Below are 16,865 nucleotides of genomic sequence, written 5' to 3'. Positions count from 1 at the left end.
TCAGACTTGACTGCTTGCATTTTTGCTTAATATAATATATTTAAAATAAAAATAATAATATTATAAATAAAACAACAACAGGGAATGCTTGCCACAGAAAAAATTGTCTCCAAATGCGCTGCAGTTTCAAAACACCGAACAAGTTTCACTAAGTCTTCACCTAAAAACTAAAAAAGTAACACAGTGCTGATTGAATGCTGATTGATTTGTACAGCCATATGGTTCTTGTGCGCTTTTCTAATATTATCTATAAAATTATGCTGATCTTTTATTTTTCAATTGACCAACATGAATAAGCTTTCTGCTGTCACTTTAAAAAGTTATTTACTGCGCGCTGCATCGCTCAATTTTTGCATCTCTTTTCTACTATACCATCCCACTTGCAGGTTTTTTCTTTTAATTTGTGTTAAATGAAGTTTCCATATAAATTTGTATGTCTTGTTATTGCTTTGCTCCTCAATAAAAAAAAAAAGGTATACTTGATTCGATAGAAAAGGATCCTGATTCTTGATCAGGATCACTATCCGAGTCTATCTGGCCATGTCCATGCCAGTCCAGACGGGCTGGCTATTTGTATGAACGTCTCGATCTTATGAAGCATGGAGATTCCAGAGACATAGAAGCAGCACAAGCTTATTTCCAAATGTTGTCAAACCAACTCTAATTTGATTAGCATATTGTCACAAGCATATTGTCTTGTCTCCCCAGCATGAAATATGTGTGGGGTTAATGCTGAATATGCGGATTGCGTTTAAAAATACAAGATCTCTGCCATCCAAGAGCTAAAACAGTTTATTTGCAGTTGTATGTGGACGATATCCTTTCTGAAGCAGATTCCGGCAGCTTCAAATTGTCGATTATAGATCTTAGCTTATATACAAACCGATCTTTTTCGACCCTTCCTTGATATCGATGCTAAGAGATCCACTCTTTTGAGCAACCAAGCTCAAAAAGCTACTATCAAGTGGACCGTCCTTACAAAGGGTAATGTTTTAAGATCTATGAAAAATAAAATATTTTATTCACAAAGAAACATGAAAAAAACCTCAAATGGTCCGCTTAGACCAGTTTTGGCATACTTTTTGAAACATATCGGCCTTTATCTCACAACAACATGCTTTAATTTTGTCCTCCAATGCGTCAGTTGATAGTTGATAGCCCACAAAAAATAGTCAAAAAGCTTTAAATGGAACGACCTTGGCGGATAGCCAAGAAAAGCGAAATAAAATGTTCACCGAATTCGTCTCTCAATAAGTCCATTATTACGCATGGTGTGTCATGTGTCACCGTTTTGTTAAAACCACATGTCATACCAGTCAAGCTCTTGCTCTTGATTCATTGTTAAATTATAGACAAAACTGAAGATATTTTACAGTGAAACAAAAAACGAAAAGTGCATGAGCTGCGAAATCAGCCTTTAAAATAACCAGGGGCCGTAATATATACAGGTTTTAATACTCCTATAAAAACAAGATAGAATGCCATTGTCGAGTTCCCCGACTATCAGAAATTACGTATAAAAAAGAAAATGAAAATATTTAAAAAGTTTTCAATAGCGTGGGCGTGGCAGTTTTATCCGGTTTGTGAGAGGAAGAGTGGGCGTTGCAAAAAAATGTTTGGCAATCAAAAGAAATTTACAAGAACAAGGAAAAAATAAAAAATATCAAAACATTTTTCAAAAGTGTTGGCGTGGCAGTAGGGAGTGGCAACATTCAACATTCTAGATTTCCTGAGTTCCTGAGATCTCGATGTTCACACTGACAGACGGACAAACGAACATGGCCTGATAGAGTCGGCTATTAATCCTGATCAAGAATATATATACTTTATATAGTCGGAAACTCTTCCTTCTACCTGTTACATAGTATTCAACGAATCTAGTATGCCCTTTTACTGTACGACTAACGGGTATAACTACTAGCACCAGTTCCATGTGATTGGCTTGACTTATGTATATCGGACCGGGTATCAGCTTTTACTTCCCTAGACTTTCTGCAATACTGCGACGACGGAAATACAGGGGCAAGTAGATAGACTAAATGCTTTAATTATTCAAGTCCTCTAGTAGTTTCACTTCGAAATAAAAATGCCAGATATATGACACTTTTGCCTTCTAGTTAGTCCAATAGTTAATCAAACAGGTAATGTAAGACACGGAATTGACCGTTAATTCCCTTCATTTTCCCAGCGGAATGTTCAAAAATAAACAAAAAAAATCATACAGGATTTTCGTCTACCGAAGTTTCGAACACAAAAGTCAAGACTAATTCTGATGAGGCTCTGCCCCTGCCTCTGCTCAAACACCATATTAGTTGTTTTTTTTTTTCGAAATAGTTCAGATCAGTGGCCAAAAATGAGAGTGAGTGTTGAGAGAGAGAGAGAGAAACCCTTTTAAAAAGTGTGTTTATATTTATTAAATTAAATTTTGTAAGAATTTGAAAGGTCGCTGTAGACAATGTCAAAGCGTCCATACTTAATAATTTGCCCTTTGTAATTCTAATTAGAGTGGATCTTTATGGTCGGAAATCCTTGGCACGCGCTTGGCACAATTTTATGTTTCGTTAGCAACGACCAAATGAACTACAATTTAAATGGGCCACGCTTTTTTTTAAAGATACGTTTTCATGTGACTCTAATTTCTTTTCGGCGAATTTGTACCAATTTAGTGAAAAGATCCCTTAGGAACAATGAAAACGTTAAATTTTTGTTTTTAAATGTCTTCTTTTTATAAAAATTATATAAACCTAAAATTACATGAAAGATTCCACAAAAAAAAGCAACCCCAAATAAAACGTGATTTTTCCAAGAATATTGCGAAAAACCGTTATAAAATGGCTTAAAAATATCACACTTAAAAACATCTAGCAATTTAACCAAAATGTAGCATTGGTTTTTAACGCGATGATTATAAACCAATTTCTTTGGGCGCGCGATTTTATGGTGAATTGATGAATACCTTAGTAACGAGACATACCGTAACCATCATAAAGTAGAATATTCAAATGTTCAGTACGCTTTAGAACAAATTTGGGTTGTAATGGTAACACAAATACATATAGATTGTATGCACCTTTTTGTGTTATACGTGTTATGCGAAAATTTGTAAAAAGAATAGTTAAAAATAAAATAGAGCAAGAATATATGGTTTCCAAACCAAGGAAATATCCGAATGTTTGCTATCGATAAAAAGAGTTTGCCTTAAAACCAAGAACGTTGGATCATTTGCCACATTGGAAAGCCTCGGAGTTTAGACAATTTTTATTATACACTGGTATTGAAGCTCTTAAAGATACAATTCATGATTACCAATATTTCTTATTTCTTTAGCTGCATTAGGCTTACACGTTGCTTTCCTCTCAGTTGCACCGAGACTCAAAACATAAATAATACCCAAACCATATGGTGGGTTTATTCGGGAATAATATCACATTTTTTTTGGAGAAAGTAAGAAAATGTTTTATACAATTTTTACGGTTTACTTCATGTAAAAGAGACGATTAAGAAATCGGTTATCCGGTTTCTTCTTAAGGGAACTATTTACAAGCTCCTCAGAGATTTCTACGAGAGACGACACAAACCTTACAATAAATTTATCGGAAGGTTGTTGAAGATAGTGAAATTTGAGTGGACGTTGATCCTCTAAGGTTAGAAGGTAGTGTTCTGAAGTTGAAGGGATATACGCTTTGGAATAAAAGGCGAGATAGTTATTGTTATGTAAAAGAACACATATCAATTGAAGAAGATTATTTTGAAGAGGATGCAGAAGGTATGGTTTCCCGTCACTCGTAGCGTAAAAAATAGTATACTAGTTTCGTCGACAAGCAATTTCCTAGGAAGTCCCGAAGAATTCTAGAGGAAATCCTTAAGAAAACTTAATGAATTGTAGAATAAATCCCGAGGATTTTTCATGCATTTGTTTTCGAAATTCCCCAAGGAACTTCTCGGGAAATACCTTGCTCTTTTTTTTGTATATTCCTCAGCAAGTCCTCGGGTATTTCTCCCCATTGTATGAAAATTCCTCGCCTCTTTGTATGGAAAATTTCCTAGGATTCCTTGGGGACTCCTGCGGACTCCAATAGGACTTCCTTAAGAAATAGTTCGGGATTGGTACTGAAGGGTGTTAATAGTCAACAATTAATCAAAACACATGGAAAACCTAATTTATTCATATGAATAACAGCGTTTGGAAAAATTTGCGAAGCGATAAGGAATCCGAGGGGATGTTAGACAGAGCCGGTCAGATTATACTTGATAAAAAGATCCCTAAGAAACCGTAACATGTAAATCTTGAACAAATATCAGAGGCTTCTGGAATGTGTATTTCTTTAATATTTTTGTACCATAAAAGATTAAGAAAGGATTTCACTCACAATCAAACACAATCTTTCCTGCTTTTTCGGGTTTTGGACTCAAAATTGAGGAAATTACCATATCCTGTCACTTTCCACCGCGACCAATCCTTGATCGTATTTTTTCGACGCGCATTATTCTGATATACTCCTGCATGAAATTCCGTTATGACTCATCTTCTCAACGCTGACCAAGCGCCATATACGTATAACACGAGTGACATAACTGACAGCACACTTTGGTCGTCCTTCCTCCACACATAACCTGTCCTGGTATCGTCGCCGATTTTATTGTGTTGGCTCCAGGCTCTCTCAAATTTGTACTCAAGAGCCAGAGAGAGAGAGAGCGTTCTAGAGCCAGCAGCTTTTTTTTACGCATACAGCGAAGGTGGACCACTGTATATGTGTGTATTGTAAATTTGACAAAATATGCACTTCATTTTACAAGTTAATGAATCTATGAATCTAATGAATCCAATCTATATTATTTTTGATCGATTGCCACCATGTAAAAACCCTTAGTTTAGCATTGTCTTAACATAATTATTCGAATACAGCATAGAAATAGTAAAAGATGAATAAATGTACATAATGATACCTAATTACTGGTAATGATACCTTATGCTAAGGGATCCAAGTTGTAAATGAATCATTTAACAGCTTCATGAGCTCTCATACATGAGAAAAACTACACGATAGAATCGGACTTTGGAAAACTAAAGGCACCATCTGTTTTTTTTAATATCTTCAAAATACACATCAAAGGTTTTGAATATTTTAAAAAATAAGAAAAAACAACTGTGTTGTAGAGCAATGCATTAAGTGCACAAATAATGAATGTTATGTGCATCAAATTGATCTTTTAACAAACTCATAAAAGTTGTACTTATTAAGCATTGCAAGTGCATTCTATATATCTCATAATGAAAAAATTAGTTAAAATTCCCACATGTTAAAAAATATTCAAATAATTGACGACTGAAAATAAATATATATACATAAAATATATCGAAAAGCAATAATTAGAAAGGTAAAATAATTGCCGTCACCAACATTTTAAATAATATTATATTACAACGAAATTGACCAAAGCATTAATCAATTTCGTTTAATAGATCAAAATTGATTTCGGACTGAAAACTTACTACTTACTACTTCCGAAAACACACTTTGCTTACTGTTTTCACTCACACAAGCAACTGTATTCTCAATTTCACGCGAGCGGGGAGAGAGCAATCATTGCCGCCACCAAAAAAGTGGCTCCATAGTGCAAAACCAATGTATGGCCGTTACGCATCTTGTTATTCTAATGTCTTTGGTCAGACATTGGTGATGGCATAATTGCTCAAAGACAACCAAGCCCAGCTTAGCCACATACGATCCATGTCTGGCAAATCGTCTCGTTCTAAGTGGAAATCCTATGTGTCCAGACTAATAATTAGTTTCGTTACTCAGCTAAAGAAATCAAGGAAAATTAAGTAATTTGGAGAATTGTCACCAATGATTTAACCACACTCACAATCTTTGAAAGCGTGCCAATTTTCAGATGTTTTATTTTACTTTTTTTTTTGCCGAGAATTAGGCTGTGTTTAAATATCTGCATTGTGCTTTTATTAACTGAGGAACGGGTATCTAATAGTCACTATCATTCTCTTAGAGTTTAAATTGCAGTCAACTACACTTAACCCAATGAATACTTATTTCGTAAATTAAAAGAAATTATTTAATCTATCTATAAAATAAGTTCCATCAGGACATTTACTTATGTGCGTACCATGACCCGACAACTATTTTGGTTAAATCCAAAACCAGAGTCTGCGGATACGCGGTAGAAAAAATTTGGCAAAATAACACATTTCTTAGGGAACCTATTCATTGGAATCCTTTATTCTAAAGATTTTGTGCATCGAACCCTTTTCAATGATTTTGGGCCCATTTAAATTTTAGTTAAAAATATTCTTTTTTTGTAACACATTTAACAATACGTATTTTTTTTCATTTTATTTTCTTGCTTCCTATTTTGTATATTGGCAGCATTAACCCAAAGCATTGTGTTTCATTACATTAAAAGGGAATTAAATATTTTTCTGAAACACCATTTTATTTAAAAAAGAAATAGTAAAAGCTTTTACTTTATACGGATTTATTTCAATTTAATTTGGCCACTTTTAAATTTAAAAAGCACACAAACAATATTTGTATAAATATGTGACCGCTAATAAAATAATAAAGTGTTTGTTTGTACACAGATATTGTGCATATAACCTATAGCGAGGAAAATCTAATCTAGCTGTCTGATTAATTTCAACGAATATATATATTAAGATTTCATAAAGTGGAATAAATAATAACTTCTGATATATGTTATTAGGTATATGTCTTTACCTTTGCAAACATTTATTAATTAATTTAAACTTAGACAGGCTATATGTGCATAAGTGGGTTACTTCGCAATAGTTTAATTAGCCATTAATTAAAATATAAGACCAAAGAAAAATAAATTTACCTTTTATATATTTATGAGAAGACTAACTTATAATTGGTGTATTATTAATTTATAAATGTTAGTTTATTTAATCTTGTGGAACTCCTCCATGCATAACTTGCAGCTCCAAGAGCCCTCTGGTGGAGTCATAAGCGGTGGTGACAGGCAGTACATATGGTATCCCCGGTCACAATCGTCACAAAATAATAGTTGGTCATCATTATCAGAGGTCCCACAGATGGAACAGTACTTGCATTCAATGCATTGCCAACGATAACGTTTTACTGATATAATCATGTTTGCCGTGAACTGCAGACATGATGGATGACCGGAACGACCACAATCCGAGCACGATACAAGCTCTTCGGGCATATTGGTTTTTTTATTTTCTCGCTGATCTCCCAGACAAAAGTCACAATAAGGTGATGGTTGGGCTATGTCACGTTCAACACGTTGTTTTACCTTATTAGCAGTAGCAAACACCGGTTGATTTGTTCCAGTTTGCACTGAAAGCGCATTGCAAATATTTGAGGTTGCCAGCCCCGCGTTCATTCCAACCATTGTTGCTAGAGGAATTGAGTCATTGGAAGCTCCAGCATCGCTTGAAGTCTTTTCGTACGACGACGCTATGTTTGTTGGCACTATGAGTGCTGACTGTGAATTGTCGTCATTTATGGGAATAGGCGAAGCTGAGTTTGAATGAGATGCATAGAGCCCTGTGGTGGCGGCAGCAGCTGCAGTACATGCTGCATGTGCGACAGCGGCAGCAGCTGCCGCTGCGGCTGCTGATGTGTTTGCACTATTTCCACCGCCTCTACGTTTTCGATCAGATTCTCCGTCAACAGCATTCTTCCGACGATTGCCTAAGGTATTAATAATGTTTAAAATTCATTAATAATGTAAAAAATTTGTACTTACCACCACCTTTACGACCCCGTTTGGGAGTGCCTTCTACGTTTGCATTTGTTCGTCGAGGTCGCGTACACTTTTTGCGTTTGCCCCTGCTGGTGTAAGACTCATCAAAATCGTTATCTGAATCAAAGTCATCCTCAAATTCATCGCCATGATGATAATGTGATGTGTCCATTTCATCGTGGAACCACTCCTTTTCAACGTTTGCATGTGAGTCCTTACTATCATTATCTCCCGATGCTCCCATGGAGTTGCCATCAGTAGCAGCAATGGCTGTACATAAAAAACGCAATAAATATGAAAGTTATTTAAAAAAAAAAATATGTTTCAGTTATGTATTCTGATAACAGCTGCAATTTTCTCTTACCTGCGCTTTCAGCTAGGTGAGGATTTTGTGGTACAGCAACGCCAGACGAAGGTATATGGTGGTGATGCTGATGCGTTTGATGGTGGGAGTGCTGAAGATTGTGCTCGCGATACTGATAGGCTCGGAAACTTTGATTCGGGTTAAGTAAGTACTGACGCTTTGGTTTGCGCCATCGGGAAGATGGATAAGTGTATATCTGACCATGTCGAAGTCCCGGCATTCGCTGTTTTTTTTTCATAAAGAGAGAACAATGTGTCTGTGCGACACCTGTCTGGGGATCGAGGAATGGCATGCGAAGTCGGCGTTCAATGCAAAGACGAGTGTTAAAAGTCTCACTGTTTTCAAGAATCTCCTTGTACTTTTCCTTGTCATTTAAAAAGTTTTGATATTTCTCAAAATTGGCTATGTTTACTACCAAAGTTTTTTCGTAAGCAGATTTAGAAGCCATGTTGATGTCGTGGGGTAGCCGCAGAAATTAGTTCCTTGAGCAAAAACTAACTAACCCAAATTGTCAACATACTTTTTTTTTGGCCATTGAGATAAATAATGGTTTATTCACACACAATTCAAACTATTAAATATAAAATAATAAAAATTGTTATGAGGCACTAGGCAAGAAGTACAAAAATTAATTTCCAGAAGAGGTGTGAACGTATTTCTATTTTTAAATAGATACAAAATATAAAACAAGTCGTCGACGATTTTTATTATAAACTATTTCCACATTTCCCCGAGAGCTCCCTAATGGACAATTCACAACTCCTTCAATCGAAGCGACCCATTCACAAACAGGGCTGTTGCAGGAGTTTATGATCAAGTAATGCAAAGTAAACCAAAACTATGAAAGGTGAAATTATTAGTAACCATTATTATTTCCTTGATTGAAGAATTTTTTTTGTATTCCGAATTTTATGTCGCATTGACTTTTGATTTAATTTTCCAAAGTGTAACAGGCTTATAATGCTCAACAGCTGGTCATGTCGTCTGATTCATGTATCGATTCTAACTTTCGCAATCGATCAAGGGACAACGTACAATCATTATTCAAATATGTTTTAAGGGTTATAACCTATATATCCAATTTTGTAAAATTCGTCTTAGATATATTGGTGGGAATAATAAACATCACATGGGAGTTACGTTTTTACACTTGTTTACTTATTTACCACAGAGGAGCGTGTCCTCGTCCCGTGTAATTATTTCAGTAGCATCGTATTTGACAATTCTATCAGAATTTTGAAATTTCGTAAGGTGTAGCTGCATCAGGAATTAGGTGACTGATCGCAGGTATATTAAAATGAACACAACAAAAAGAGCAAACACGAAATCAAAAGAACATAAAATCGCCAAGTATGTATGTATGTAAAGAAAAATATCGATATCGACAAATATTATTTGCAATATAAATAACACATACTTTAATTTGAATTAAGCGATCTTAAAAAAATCGATAAGTTATAAATAATAACATTTTTAATCATGTTGTGGATCATGTTTTTTTTTTTATTTTTTATTTTTATACTTGAATTTGTTATACAATTTTGAACAGCCGGACAGTGAGTTCCCAAAAATTGCAAAAATTACTCTGACATTCAGGACACCAACCAAAACAACCTTTTTCCACACGTCCGATAACAGATATTTATCAAGCCAACACATTAACTCGTGTGCCTTTTAGCACTGCCAACTCCATAATGTGCACTGCCAAAGATATTGTGTCTGAACCGCAGAGCGTCTCTTTCAACACTTTCTCTATCGTCTCTTTCAACGTTTTATCGTCTCATTCAACGATATGGCGTCTCTTTCAACACCTTCTCTAGTTAGAATCTACGAACATGTCTGTAACGTCTCTTTCAACGTTTTCACTCTCATTGGAATCTACCAATGCGTTCTCATTACACATATCCAACTCTCCGGGAATCTCTTTTATCGGCATACTTCTCAAGGCTTCAAGCGAATACTTATATGTTCGCTTAATAATTAAATATTTAAAGACAACTGTCTCCATCCATCACTTCTGCGCGTTGTAACTGGCCATTTGCGCGACTGGAGCCTGTTGCAATTAAGTGTACATTTATTTTTTGCTTTGAACAGAATTCATTAAAACTTGATCCAGTAAGAGATCTACTCTGATCTGCAATGATTCGCGATGGTACACCCAATATGGATATTGCCGATTTTAGAGCGTCTATACAACTTTCGCTGTTCATATATTATTTACTGTGTGGCACAAATAAACACACCTAGTAACCACATCTATCTGGACAATAATTGACTCCTTTTGATCCCTCTTTACACTCAACTTGCCCTCAATATCAATATGTATCGCATGCCATCAAATAACAACTTTCCGGATGGAGGTTTAATCAATTTGCAAGTTATACAATTTTCCACAAACTTTCGGACGTACTTAGGCATATTTTTGAACCAATAAAATTCGTACATTTTATCCAATGTTTTCTCTCATCCAAGGTGCACAACCGCGTCATGGACATGGTTTACTATTGACCATCTGAATGGTCTAGGGACTACAGGGAGGCAACTAGTTTTTCCATTTCCCTGGATTTTGCAATAAAGCATTTTTGCTAAACTTTAAACTTTTTGTTTGTTGTTTTGAATTTTCAAAACGCTGCAGTTTCTTGATCTTTTTGTTGCTCGGCAAGAAGCCAGTTGTCTGTTATTTCGGCTAACAAGACATGCTTAACTTTTTTCCTTTGTAAACGACTGCTCAATCGTTATGGCTGATAGCGGATTACGCGAAAGAAAATCAACATGAGCCATTTAAGTACCTGGTGGATATCAAAGTCAAAAGATTGCATATACGCCCATCAACGTTAAACTCGTGGCGTAAGATCAATTTTACTGCGTGTCTCTTTTAGCGAATTACAATCAGTAAATACAGTGAAATGTCGTCCATGTAAATAATGCCGAAAGTGTTTTATGGAATTGTATATGGCTAAAGTTTCAAGCTCGTATGAATGATATCGAGATTCGGTAGAATATGTTTGCTTGCTATAATACTCGATAAATGAGGGTTATGGTAAATTTTATGAAGAATAGCCATCCATACTAGCATCAGTGTACAACTCAATGGGATATTGCGGTAAAATATAATAAAAACTGGCTCATCAGTCAATATTTTCATAACCTTGCTGCGGATCTGCTCATGCTCTGGTTTCCATTCGAATATTTTACTTTTACAAGTAAGACCATACAACGGTTTCATTAGTTCTGAAAATGTTGGTACACATGGCCGAAAATATGATGCAAGACCAATAAACTGTCTTACTTGGGAAACTAACTGTGGAGTAGGTAAATTAATTAATGCTCTTATTTTCCGCGGATTGGGTCGAATTTCACCCTCCTTAACTTAAAAACCAAGATATTCGACGCATTTTTTAGAAACGAGCATTTTGCGATATTCAATGAAAACCCAACTTTGGATAGAATTCTTAAAACCGTACTTAATCTTTCAAAGGCTTCTTCTTTAGTTTGTAGACTATACTTATAGTTTCTGATAAGCTTAATAGAATCTGGCGAAAACCGCCATATCTAAACTAGTAAAAGTAACAGCGACGCGTAGCCTATTTATTTGCCACATGTACACTTTTTTGTTTACTGTTTTCACTCACATAAGCAAGTGAATTCTATTTTTAGAGTTTTATGCTCTCAATTTTACGCGAGCGGGAAGAGAGCAATTATTGCCGCCACCAAAAAAGTGGCTGCATAGTGCAAAACTAATGTATGACCGTTACGCATCTTATTATTCTAGTGTCTTTTGTTGGACCTTGTACCCGAGCGGGCCGTGCGCGAAAGTGGTAAATATATAAAAGGGTCTGCGCAAGCGCAGCTCGGGACAGTCAGCTACAGACAGTCAAATATGCGTAAATACGCGTAAGTGCAAGAGGACAATCGGGCAGAGTACGGGCGCAGTCCCTAAACACGCGAAGAGCCGTACGTGCGAGGGGATAACCAGTCAGTCAGTGAGAATACGCGAGAGTACGCAAAGAGCTGTACCCCGGGACAAGTGAACATTCAGTGAGAACGCGAGCGGCGCAGGAGGACGGTCCCTGAGAGTGGAAAACAAAGCGCGATCAGAAGGGTCAGTAGAGTCATTGGTCGGTCAAGGTGGTCCGGACTCCGGATACACCTCCCCACCATAACATCCTCAGCCCCAAGCCTAAACACGGGACCACGGTCGAGGACGTCGCAGGACAACGAAGGGCGTCGGCAGCGCACAGGAACCTAGCACGGTCAGAAGGGTCAGTGAAGTTATTGGTCGGTCAAGGTGGTCCGGACTCACGGACGATACACCTTCCCACCATAACATCCTAGGCCCCAGTCGAGCCGACACGGTCGTGAAACAAAGGATGGACAACGAGAGAGCGACACCGCGCAGCCGACGACGATAACCAGGAATCTGTCATTAAGGATAATAAAGCTGTTATAACCTAAACTCTGTCTTCTCTTTGGTCGGGCAATCACACAAATCATAAATTTGGTGGGACGAACACACAAGCTCTCTGAGCTACCCGTTGCAATTCGTAGCGAGCAAAACTAAAGAACACAGTTCGTTACAATATATATAACAAATATATTTATATATTTACTTTATGTACATATATTATTATATAAATATACATATTATATATATATATATATTTAATTATATATAATATACATATATATATATTTATAATATTAAAAATATTATTTAATTATTATTATTATTTAAAATATAATATATATATATATATATATACAATACGTTCTCAAGTGTGGGCGTCCGTTTTAGCATATCAATAGAAATTGGAAAGACAAATGATGTTTTAAAAAAATCTACACATTTTCCAAAAGTGTGGGCGTGGCAATGATCTAAAAAAAATTGCGGAGCGTTCGCGGTATTAGAATATGACTGCTAGATATGGATGGGCAGACAGACGGACATTACTAGATGGACTTAGCATTATATAGTCGGTAACATTAGAATAATTGCAAAACCAATCTATGGCCGTTACGCATCTTGTTATTCTAATGTCTTTGCTTTTACTATATACTATTTGTATTTGTCACTAAGCAATTCGGGAATGTCAACTTAACAAAGAATTACAAATAAGGATTATTAACCCACGAATTTTTTCGTTTATTTTGGAAAGCACGTAACTTCGTAAATACCACAAGAATATTTTCTAAACAAGTATTTCTAGCTTATAACGTCGTGTTTATTTGGTGTCCGAGGAGTACCCAAAAAACTATTTCATTTTCAACCGCACCGCAGAAATCGTAAGTTTTATTAAAAAAGGAAACACATATATTATTTAATCATGTATAAAAACAATATTAATTATATGTAATTAATTTTTGTAAATCAGGACGGATTATTACGCTTGTTAGATTGTAATCGCGCCAGTCCAGTACGTTCTTCCTCCTCATCGCTTGTATACTGATTAATGCTGGTTCCACTAGCACTTCCTACTCGTGCTGAAGACGTTGCCTGCATAAGCTCTTGGTCTGGTGCATTGCGGTTTTCATAAAGCAAGACTTGTAGTGTTTCTTCGTATATACGAGCTTCCGGAAATTCAACTTTGGTATGCTTTCTGTCAGTGGCATAAACTATTGAGGTGCAACATACTTCAGCTACTTTTTTGCCATGTCCGTAAAATGACCAGCAGCAGATTTCACTAGGCCCAATTACGTCTTTAATAAACAAAATTCGTTCATTAAAGCGCAAAGAAAGCTTATCAAATAGTTCAATATTTTTTAATAAGTTGTCATCTGATGTACTTGTGTACGAATACTTGTTATTCTGCCGCTGTACTACAAGAATAACAGCCGGTTTTAAAGAAACACTTAATAAAAGCTGTTCTTCCTTTTGTGAAGTTATAAGTGGAATTCGGCAAATTGGTTTTGGTTCCTGATGCGCATATAGTGCCCGTTCGCAAGAAATAGCTAACTCGGTAATGCAGTAGTATTTTGCTTCGGCAAGCAATTCAGCAATTTCCTTGTTAGTTTCGGGTAACGGAACAGTGCCATCTCTTAGAAAATTAAGAATGATACCAAAATGATTTCCACAGCGGTCGATTAAAATCCATCCTACAAATTTGTTTATTAATATTATTTCGATAAAGAACATATAACAAACCTTCCGAATCAGTCAGTACTTCCATTCTACCACTAAACATTGCGCTTAGCATTGTGTCATTATTTTTTGTCAAGGTTCCAATTGTGGTGTAATATAAATGACCTCCAACATTTAGTTTTAAATATTGTGAGGAATGGCCATTTAATAAAATTTTGTGATCACCTGACATTGACTCCGACATTGATACTTTTTCTTCTCTAGTTCTTGGGCTTCAACTACCGCAGTCACATTTATTGCTCAGTCGTTCATCATTTTCACGAGAAGCGAAAATATTTGTAGCGATTAACAAATGCTAAAAATGTTTATTTTTACTTCAGAGTAGTGTGCCTTTAATACATATATGTATTATTTTAAAAATTTCAGATTATTATTATCGAAATAAAGAGGATTTATCGATTTAATTACATTATTTCAGGGACTGTATAGACGAGTGCGTCTGTACCAGATTTTACACCAAAGCAGTGATGCCAATTTATCCTTTTTCCGGAAAAAATGAAACCCCGAAATCTGTTTTTTTAAGTTTTTCTATCCGGAAATGTGTCCTTCTGTATGTTAGTATGTTAGAATTTTTAAAATTTAATTGGTATAAATCCCCATTTTTTTCTTTGCGAACTATGTTGCATCTCTTTTAAGCAATATGTTATCGATATTGTGTGTAATCGTATGAATGTCGAACTCACTTTGTCAAATTGCCTAAAGAAGAATACAAACAAAATAATATACAAAAGCAAACATTTTGTGATTTCTGCCAAAATGCCTAAAGAAGGGTATAAACAAAAATTTCGCGATTTCTCGCTTGACCAGCCAGATTTTAAAAATTGGTTAACAAAGGACCAAGTGATAAAAACAAAGGCTTTTGCAAATACTGCAAGTGCAGCAAAAATTTTTCAAATTCGTGCTCATAGGGAGATCTTGTTGCCAAGCCCGCTCTAACGCTCTTAAACAGTCACTGTCACGGTCACACTTTTGAAAAATGTAATATTTTTTCATTTTTCTTATATATTTTGTAAATTTCTACATATTGCATTTTTTTACATTTTTTTGCCATAGTAGAATATATATTTATCTATTTTCAGTCGTCAATTATTTAAATATTTTTTACCATTGGACTCATTTTATGATTTTGAGATAGAAAGCTGCATTTAGCTTGCTTTTGTTTTTGTCTATCAGCTATCACAGTCCACTTGCAATGCTTAAAAGGTAATACTTAAAATTTGTTTAAGAGATCAATTTTATGCACATAACACCAAATTATTATATTAAATTTAATACATGCGTATATAAAAACAATAAAATATATTTTATAAAAAAAAATTCATATCTAAAATGTAATATTTACATTTAAAAATTAATATTTAATAATTAATATTTACATATAATAATTAATGTTAAAAAATTCATATTTACATATTATAATTAATATTTTAAGATTAATAATTACATACAAATATGCAACCTTTTTATTTCAAAGTTGAATACTTGTGGCAAGACGGGCGGACAGAAGCACCTATACTTAAAAATATAATTATTCCACGTCGCAATCTGACTACCCTAACGACCATTATTCTAGTATAAAATAATTTATGATATTATTTAGGTATTATTATGTACATTTATGCATCTATTACTATTTTTATGATGTATTCAAAAAATTACCATGTTAAGGCAAAATTAGAGTTTTTTGAGCATTTTCCAGATCAAAAAATAATATATATTGAAAGTCCATAAGCTTATGAAGTAAAGGGCATATTTTGTAAAATTTACAATACATGAGAACATGAGAACTCTTGAACAAAAAGTCGGGAGATCCTGGAGCCAGTTCTAGAGTCAACACAAAAAAATGGTATGGCGTTAGGCATCTTATTATTCTAATGTCTTTGGTAAGACCGTGGACTTTAGACAGGAAGGGCCAGTTAGACGTAGTGGCCGATGCAATATCAAAGCAGCCACTACCGGAGTCGGTGGACACAACACCAGAGACGCTAGGGAGAATGCAGCTGGATCGCAAAAATGCACGGAAAAATAAAGGCGCATCCTCAGAGGTTTCCAGACTTTGTATGGGAAGGCAACACCCTTTATAAGCAGATTTCGCATAGAGCAAGGAATGAAGATGTGGTGACCTGAAAGTTGTGAGATCTGCGGCAACTAAGGGAAATCGTCCTGCTAGAGATGAGGGGCAGTCGGAAAACAATAGCTCGACTAGCAGCTCGGTACTACAGGCCAGGAGGGACATACGTGTGGAAATGCGAAGAGTCCGCAAGGCTCAAACCTAATCAGCCGCGGCGGGGAAATAGGTGACATAAATCCTGGAATACAGTGTGCCGATTTCGTCGAACCATTGCCGAGGTCGAAGCATGGGATTAGTATGTTGTTGGTGCTGATTAATTCTCGAAAAGGACGGTGTACCCTTCCAAACAGCCACGGCGGAAACGTCGTAGAAAGCATTTAGGGAACGCATAGTTGCGAGGATTATCGTTCCGAAAGTGGTAATTACGGACAATGGCGTGCAGTTTACCAGCCGGGCGTTCAAGAAGTTTTTCGAATAATGCAGCAGTTTACGACACCATACACCTCTCAGGAGAATCCGACGGAGGGAGCAAACCCCACGGT

General features: G+C 35.8%; 2 protein-coding genes across 2 annotated transcripts; both read right to left on the bottom strand.

The window, feature by feature from the left end:
* Positions 1 to 6,711: 6,711 nt before the first annotated feature.
* LOC6542057 (zinc finger protein ubi-d4) lies at positions 6,712 to 8,763 on the bottom strand. The gene is made up of 3 exons (XM_001970810.3): positions 8,114 to 8,763; positions 7,753 to 8,019; positions 6,712 to 7,697 (listed from the first exon to the last, which is right to left on the bottom strand). The coding sequence occupies exons 1-3, from the start codon at positions 8,559 to 8,561 to the stop codon at positions 6,919 to 6,921; spliced, it is 1,494 nt and encodes a 497-aa protein (XP_001970846.1). The 5' UTR covers positions 8,562 to 8,763; the 3' UTR covers positions 6,712 to 6,918.
* Positions 8,764 to 13,411: 4,648 nt separating this feature from the next.
* LOC6542066 (BTB/POZ domain-containing adapter for CUL3-mediated RhoA degradation protein 3) lies at positions 13,412 to 14,724 on the bottom strand. Its single transcript, XM_001970809.3, has 2 exons — positions 14,256 to 14,724; positions 13,412 to 14,206 (listed from the first exon to the last, which is right to left on the bottom strand). The coding sequence occupies exons 1-2, from the start codon at positions 14,434 to 14,436 to the stop codon at positions 13,482 to 13,484; spliced, it is 906 nt and encodes a 301-aa protein (XP_001970845.1). The 5' UTR covers positions 14,437 to 14,724; the 3' UTR covers positions 13,412 to 13,481.
* Positions 14,725 to 16,865: the final 2,141 nt, after the last annotated feature.

The sequence above is a fragment of the Drosophila erecta genome, unplaced genomic scaffold, assembly GCF_003286155.1.
Source record: "Drosophila erecta strain 14021-0224.00,06,07 unplaced genomic scaffold, DereRS2 tig00000307-arrow-arrow-pilon, whole genome shotgun sequence".
NCBI classification, from domain to species: Eukaryota; Metazoa; Arthropoda; class Insecta; order Diptera; family Drosophilidae; genus Drosophila; species Drosophila erecta.
Note: the sequence above shows the minus strand (reverse complement) of the source record. Positions and strands in the feature narration are given on the sequence as shown.

Coding starts and splice junctions, on each gene's coding strand:
- LOC6542066 (XM_001970809.3), bottom strand. CDS start 14,436: ATGTCGGAGTCAATGTCAGGTGATCACAAAATTTTATTAAATGGCCAT. Junction 14,207..14,255: donor AGTACTGACTGATTCGGAAG/GTTTGTTATATG, acceptor ACAAATTTGTAG/GATGGATTTTAATCGACCGC.
- LOC6542057 (XM_001970810.3), bottom strand. CDS start 8,561: ATGGCTTCTAAATCTGCTTACGAAAAAACTTTGGTAGTAAACATAGCC. Junction 8,020..8,113: donor TCACCTAGCTGAAAGCGCAG/GTAAGAGAAAAT, acceptor TTTTATGTACAG/CCATTGCTGCTACTGATGGC. Junction 7,698..7,752: donor ACGGGGTCGTAAAGGTGGTG/GTAAGTACAAAT, acceptor TTAATACCTTAG/GCAATCGTCGGAAGAATGCT.